The sequence below is a fragment of the Nothobranchius furzeri genome, chromosome 14, assembly GCF_043380555.1.
Source record: "Nothobranchius furzeri strain GRZ-AD chromosome 14, NfurGRZ-RIMD1, whole genome shotgun sequence".
In the NCBI taxonomy this organism is placed as follows: domain Eukaryota; kingdom Metazoa; phylum Chordata; class Actinopteri; order Cyprinodontiformes; family Nothobranchiidae; genus Nothobranchius; species Nothobranchius furzeri.
This window is the reverse complement of record NC_091754.1, coordinates 56298669-56306025: the sequence shown is the minus strand read 5'-3', so window position 1 is coordinate 56306025 and position 7357 is coordinate 56298669. Positions and strand designations below refer to the sequence as shown.

The following is a 7357-nucleotide window of genomic DNA, read 5'->3' as shown; positions in this document are numbered from 1 at the left end:
CAGGTGTAATCACTAAAGCCTTCAGCTGCAATCCCGGCTCTTCCCTCTTTCAGCGTTCACACACTACAGACGTTTTCACTCTTTAAAAAGTGTTGCAACAGCATCACGGTTAACAAACCTCAAGGAGCAGATGTACCTTTAACAGCCGTCTTTAATTGCCAATAAAATTAGAGCAATTTGTGGATACAGAAGGGGCAACATACTGGCTCAGAATCAACATTTTTCATCAATCAAAATGTCTCTTTCTTGTGTCTGAGGAGTAAAACTGTTGAAAAACCCTGAAAGTGCAAAGAGAAAAGTGGAGAAATGTTGCCATCTAGTGACCAGTTGGGGTCAGTGTATTTCTGCAGCTGCAGCTTTGTTGTTTTTCAAACCTGCTGGTTGCATAACCTTTGTGCATGTACATTTTGCTAAAAGGTAACAGACCAAAAAACATTTTCTGAGGAGGCTGAGCTATAAAACCTCCAGTGTGCGTATACATTAAGTGCAGCTAAAGCTGAGCCACCCGACCAGAACAGTGGGGACCATTACATTCACTATTTGGCTAACTGTTTTAAAAATTATATAAAAATACATGTTTGATTGATTAAAACGGTTCAATGTATCATGGAGGTTCTATGGAATATGGCTAACTTTTATCTTATAATACAACAAAATGTAAAACATATTTTTAATGATTACTAAGAATAATCATAAAAAGCTAATTACACATAGTTTTATAACTTTACTAATAAAATAAGTGATAAAAACAGCAGGAAGACTTGTAATTTGCCTCCACTGAACCATGACATAATCAACATTTACAACCTAAATAAACAAAAACGCATAGAAGCAATGTCCTCGTGACTTTTTTAAACTAAGTCCTGTCCTTTACCCCTCAGATCTGACTTTAGTGCACCAACAGAAAAGGCTTTATCCTCTAGAAACGATAATACATTCCATCTTCATTTCAGAGATGAAAGAAAAGTTGGGAAAACATTTTTTAAGTGGCTTTAAATGCAGAAAGACACACTGTTGTCTCAGTGGCTGGCACGATGAGACAAACGGTTTCTGAGGTTGCACAAGGCATACTGATTGCTACACGCGCAAATATGTTTTATGTTTTATTCAACAACTTTTATTTTTGGATCCTCCTAATCAGACTTTAGATGGCTGCCTGTTGATTTAGAGTTTAGCCACATTTCTGGCTCGTGCGTTTGACCAACCAGACATGAATGAGTAGCTCTTCCTTTCATGGCCTTGTACCCTCTGGACCCTTTTATGGTTTCCGTGACCTGGACGACTTTTAAACGGGTCATTAACAGCACATTATCACTAAGCACTGGCTCTATATTTCTTTTATTCTTTTGATGCAGAGTAACCTCTAATTTTCAATAGAAACTCCACATTATAAGCCACAAGATTCGTTACAGCTTACTTTAACTCATTTTTGAGGCTCATATATGTACTTGTATTTAGCCTCAAAGGGAGCAGAACATTTGGTAATAATTCTGAAAAATACTACTGCTGACAAGTGTGATTACTTGAAAGGCCAAGTTCACTGAAAACCCTATATATATATATATATATATATATATATATATATATATATATATATATATATATATATATATATATATATATATAATATAATATAAATGGCTGTTACGACCTAGCCTGGCCTGCCAGACTCCTCCTCTGTTTAATTCTGCACAGAGAAAGAGTCTGAGAACTCTTTTTGGTTATTTTTGAGCTGGCTAGTCCCGCCCCTCATGCGCCTCCCTGTCTGTGAGTAACCAGACTCTTTCTCTGTGTAGAATTAAACTGAGGACGAGTCTGGCAGGCCAGGCTAGTTACGACCAGGCACGGGTATTAAAATGAAGACCGTAACACAAAAAGGTGTGTGCAAGAGTTTTTATCAAACAGCCGTAACAATTACCCTCTGAAATACAAACGTGTGTGTGTGTAAAGTACATGTGTAAAGTAATAAAGACTCACTAAAGATGAATCATTAACTGAAATTCTGATAGCGCATATACTGTAATTGCTCTGCGGTGGAGACAAAAGTGTCCAAGCAGGTGAGCTGAGAGCAGCAAACTAAGATTTATCTATTTTGTTTTTTATAAAGTCGACCATGTTTAAACTTTTTGGGCTCAGCTTTGTGGTTCTGCTTGCATCGGGGAGGGCAGTAACAGTGGAAAGGTGAGTTTTAGAAAGAAAGAAAAACTGCTACGTTTCTTGATAAATCAGTTGTCTTTTTTGCAATCTTTACAATCCACGTGATTTTGTACATTTTAAGTTCTCCTTCTCATCTGCAACGCTGTAGTCCTCCAGACACCTGAATCTCCAGGCAGATGCAACAACCGCTGCCCACATCACAGCTGCTGCCATGATCTCTTCTTGTTCTAGCCATGGATGCAATCGGGGTAGACATACCAAATTCAAACTCCATTTCCTCAAGTGGTTGCAGCGGGAGTTCGCTCTCCGAGCTTCAGTTCCTAGGAGTTTCAGGGATTCCTCCCTCTGAGTTCCTGTTGACAAAGGGGTCAGAAAGGATGCTTCTTGCTTCTTCTTCAGATCCTCCACCAGCGGAGTTTAGGGTCCACCCACTTCCTGGGGTTCTTGTTCTAGCTACCTTCCGGAACTACCCTGCCTTACTATTGGTGTCTAGGACTGTGTTTTTCCAGCACACTGGAATAGCACATTCACTCCCACCTTATGTGTTAGTGTTAGAAATAGTTGTGTTGTGGATTAATGGGAATCTGTGTTCAGAAGGAATTACCTAACAGCAGGAAAGGCACTTTCCAAGTTGGAGCTAATGTTCTTGATCTTACATTCTTGAAAACGAACATCTAATGGCTCTTGGAGGGTGCAGACGCTTTTTTCCTCCTCTCCTCCATATCGTATCCTCAAGGCCTTTGTCTGTCTGTGTGTGCTGGGTGCACGGCTGCGTCTGCATTTTTCTGGAAACTGGAATTCACTAAAATGGATCTCGTCAGTTGGTCTCTCAACGCGATTGATAAAATTTTTTCAACGATGAGAACGGTGGAAGGGGCTCCCGGATGTCCCGCCGGGATAGACCCAGTTGGACACATCATGGACTCCTGGAAACAGTGGAACTTGATTTGTCTTTCTCAGCTGTCTGTGGAGGACTCTGAAGACATGTGGATATTGGTGGTGTTGGTGTCAGGTTACCTGCTCATTGGCCTTGGAGGCTTACCTGAAAATTAACGAGCTGTCGGGGAATATTGGCCTGATCCAGGAGCTCAGAGATGGTTTGCACCGCGCTGTGAATTCACAGACTCACATAACTGTCGAGATGAATCGTAAGCTTGGGACTTTGGCCGAGATTCATTCATTGGCACAAAAGATGGATGCCATCAAGGAGAGAGTGGACGAATCAGCACGGATTGGGATAGATTAATGTCCATTATTGGGATTTTGAGAGGTTGAGGACCAACAAACTTTAAGACAGAGAAGAAATTATCTCTGTCTGGCCCCAAAACAATTTCTAACCGGAATCTGGCGACCTTGAGCCTGCAACTCCCCCCTCAGAAGATATGTGGAATGTGCCGTCGCTATGGCAACTCAACTCTGTCTCCTATCCCAGCCTGGGCGGGACTGTGGGAAGGCCGCAGAAGCGTCCAGGGTCACTGCAACCCTCCAACCCTCAATGCTCCTCCCCCTATCCACACTGAGGTGACATGCGCTGCTTATCGTGGCTGCAGCAACTGAAGTGGGGATAATCCCAACCCACCACCCCACCTAGTGGACACTTATGTTGTGTTGTCTGAAGTCTGTTGCATATCTGTCTGAGGTGTTTTTTTGCAGAGCAAAGATGCCCTCCTGGTGGTGGGTAGCTCTGAAGTGCCTTTTTTTCCCTCCACCTGAACCAATCTTCATGTTACCCTCTTATCTCTATTAAGGTAGCGCGACTCAGGGTTGCGAATGACCACAGTCACCAATTCTTGTCATGTGTCTTGCCCATGTATGTCTGATCTCTGAATTGTGTGTACTGAAACTCTAATTTCCCTCTGGGATTAATAAAGTATCTTTGTGAACAACAGAGCGGAGTACGATTACTTCAAATACCATCCCATGGAAGAGGTGAGACAACCTGATTGTTGCATCACACACACACACGCACGCACACACACACACGCACGCACGCACGCACACGCACACACACACACACACACATTATTTTGAACGGTCCAATGACGAACCTTACAGATCAGTAACTGGATGACTCAAATGGAGAAGGATCACCCCGATGTCATGACCATAGTGGATTATGGGAAGACTTATGAAAAGAGGACAATTAAGCTGCTGAAGGTAAAACAAATCATAAACCATAAAGTTGCACAATGGTCTTTGTTGATGTTTAGTCAGGTTTAAACTGTTTTTCCAGATCGGCCTGAAAACTGATACAAAAAAGAAGGCTGTCTGGATGGACTGTGGGATTCATGCCAGAGAATGGATCGCTCCAGCTTTTTGTCAGTACTTTGTCAAACAGGTAGGAGACCACGAACCGCTCATAAAAAGTAAGAGTCAGTTATGATGAAGGGAAATATGCAACCCATATTAGTTCAATCTGATGAAATGTGTTCGTTCTTTCAAATCAGATTCTCCAAACATACAAAACCGACACAAAAATGGAGGAGATGATGAGGAACATGGACTTCTATGTCACGCCGGTGCTCAACATCGACGGCTACGTCTACTCCTGGAAGGACAACACCGTTAGTTCTTGTGTTTTGATGGATTATCTTGAGTTCCATTGATACAGATGAGCAGGACATGAAAGGATTTGCTATTATGTAAATCAATTAAATTTGCTTAATCACTGAAGAAAATGATTCTCTGATGCTCCACCATCGTATAAAACCATCTCTTTATGGCATAAGATGTAGGGGAAGTAAGAAGAGCTTTTTACCATTTGGAGAAATGTCAAGAGGCTGTTTGATAAATTTTGACTAACTGAACATTCTGATCTGTTCAGACTCGACTGTGGAGGAAGAACAGGTCACCTGGACCTTCAAGCGGATGTTACGGCGTTGATCTCAACCGTAACTTTGATTCTAACTGGGGCAGTGAGTGTTGATGCTTTTGTTTTACCAGTTCAGTCCTTTTTGCCTAAAGCAGGGGTGCCCAGTCCTGGTCCTGGAGGGCCGGTATCCAGCATGCTGTAGTTAACCCTGCTTCAAAACACCTGATTTCAATCAGCAGGTGATTAACAGGCTTCTGCAGAGCCTGATGAGCTGCTGCGCAGGTGATTCAACTACTGAATCAAGTGTGTTGGAGCAGAAAAAACACAAAACCTACCGGCCCTGCAGGACCAGGATTGGGTGCCCGTGCTCTAAAGGCTTTTGAAGGGGATAAGGGAAGGGGTGTTACTATACAATCTACTGGGTTCCTTATATGGTAAACGGCCTGTATTTGATGTAGCGCCGCCTAGAGTCCTGGAACCCCCCAAGGCGCTTTACAACACAATCAGTCATTCACCCATTCACACAAACATTCACACACTGGTGGGGATGAGCTACGATGTAGCCACAGCTGCCCTGGGGTGCACTGACAGAGGCGAGGCTGCCGAGCACTGGCGCCACCAGTCCCTCCGACCACCACCAGCAGGCAACATGGGTTAAGTGTCTTGCCCAAGGACACAACGACAGCAACAGACTGAGCGGGGCTCGAACCTGCAACCTTCCGATTACGGGGCTAGCACTTAACTCCTGTGCCACCATCGCCCTCCTTAAATAGTAAACCTTTTACTGTTTAGCTTAATGAACAGAACTGTATTGGAATGTTTACTTAGTGAAGTGCCTTGAGACGATTCTGTCGTCATTTGGCGCTATATAAATAAACTGTATTGAATTGAGGTTACATTGGTGTTCATTTTATGTTTGCTTTTGTATAATAAGCACTTTGTGACTTCTGTAAACAAACTTCTTCACATTTACAGCCGTGGGAGTATCCTTTGACTGCAATGCAACCACCTACTGTGGAACTCAGCCCATATCCGAACCTGAGGCCCAGGCCGTAACGTACTTTTTGGGAACTCGAATAGACGACTTCCTGTGTTTCCTCACCATCCACTCTTACGGCCAGTTACTACTAGTTCCCTTTGGAAACCCCAACTTCACTGCCTCCAACTACGATGAGCTGGTATTTACATCCAAGATACACTATCTACACTCATAGTTCACTGGAAGTCCAGTGTTCTTTGAGACAAAAACATTTTCTGCATAAAAAAAAAAGTTGACAAAACGTAGACCACAAGAAGCAAGAAGAAGCTAACAATCATTGATAAGACCAAACGAGAACAAGTCTGTAGGCAGGAGCAAGGCTCACACAGTTAAAGGTGCATTATGTAGAAATGAAGTAAAAATGACGTTATTTTCTTACATACTGCACCTTTAATCATCTACTAAAGTTCATCCAGGGTCAAATACTGTGGGCAAAATAGGACCACTTCAGTTTTTCTGGGCTTGAACAAACTAGGAGACAAAAACAAATAAACTCTCTTAAAACATTCAGACTTTTTAAATTATGAAATTAGAATAATGTAAACATTGATAAGGAGTAAATCATGAGTAAATCTAAAACTAGTAGCAAAAAGTATTCCGTTTTCTTAGGAGAGAAACTGACACGTTTCAGTGTTTCAAATCACCATCTACTGGCCACAGGTGGTATTGCATTTAAAGACACTTTGCTGAGCGTGTACTTTTACGGTTTAAAAGGTAATTTTGCTTTTGAGACGCCAACAAAAGCAGTTGGATTAAAGACATATAAAAGTGTATAATATAAAGGAAATTCAGCATTAAATTTAGTCAATTATATTGTGCGTTAGTCGTCTCTCGTCTCGTCTCTCGTCTTCCTCCGCTTATCCGGGTCCGGGTCGCGGGGGCAGCATCCCAATTAGGGAGCTCCAGGCCGTCCTCTCCCCGGCCTTGTCCACCAGCTCCTCCGGCAGGACCCCAAGGCGTTCCCGGACCAGATTGGAGATGTAACCTCTCCAACGTGTCCTGGGTCGACCCGGGGGCCTTCTGCCGGCAGGACATGCCCGAAACACCTCCCCGGGGAGGCGTCCAGGAGGCATCCTGACCAGATGCCCAAACCACCTCAACTGGCTCCTTTCGATCCGGAGGAGCAGCGGTTCTACTCCGAGTCCCTCCCGAATGTCCGAGCTCCTCACCCTATCTCTAAGGCTGAGCCCGGCCACCCTACGGAGGAAACTCATTTCGGCCGCTTGTATCCGCGATCTCGTTCTTTCGGTCATTACCCAAAGCTCATGACCATAGGTGAGGATTGGGACGTAGATCGACCGGTAAATCGAGAGCCTGGCTTTCTGGCTCAGCTCCCTCTTCCCCACGAC

The 7357-nt window shown here is 43.5% G+C and overlaps 1 protein-coding gene across 2 annotated transcripts in view; it reads left to right on the top strand.

Annotated features, from left to right (window-relative positions):
• Positions 1-2020: 2020 nt before the first annotated feature.
• Positions 2021-7357, top strand: part of cpo (carboxypeptidase O) — a 9773-nt gene continuing 4436 nt past the window's right edge. The window contains exons 1-7 of one of the 2 annotated variants that reach the window (XM_015952483.3): positions 2021-2181; positions 4047-4086; positions 4213-4314; positions 4391-4495; positions 4605-4721; positions 4982-5072; positions 5945-6147. In XM_015952483.3, coding sequence (XP_015807969.1) covers positions 2114-2181; positions 4047-4086; positions 4213-4314; positions 4391-4495; positions 4605-4721; positions 4982-5072; positions 5945-6147 — 726 coding nt within the window. In that variant the 5' untranslated portion in view covers positions 2021-2113. The remainder of the gene's footprint in view (positions 2182-4046; positions 4087-4212; positions 4315-4390; positions 4496-4604; positions 4722-4981; positions 5073-5944; positions 6148-7357) is intronic. The other variant, XM_054743182.2, reaches the window with a different exon arrangement.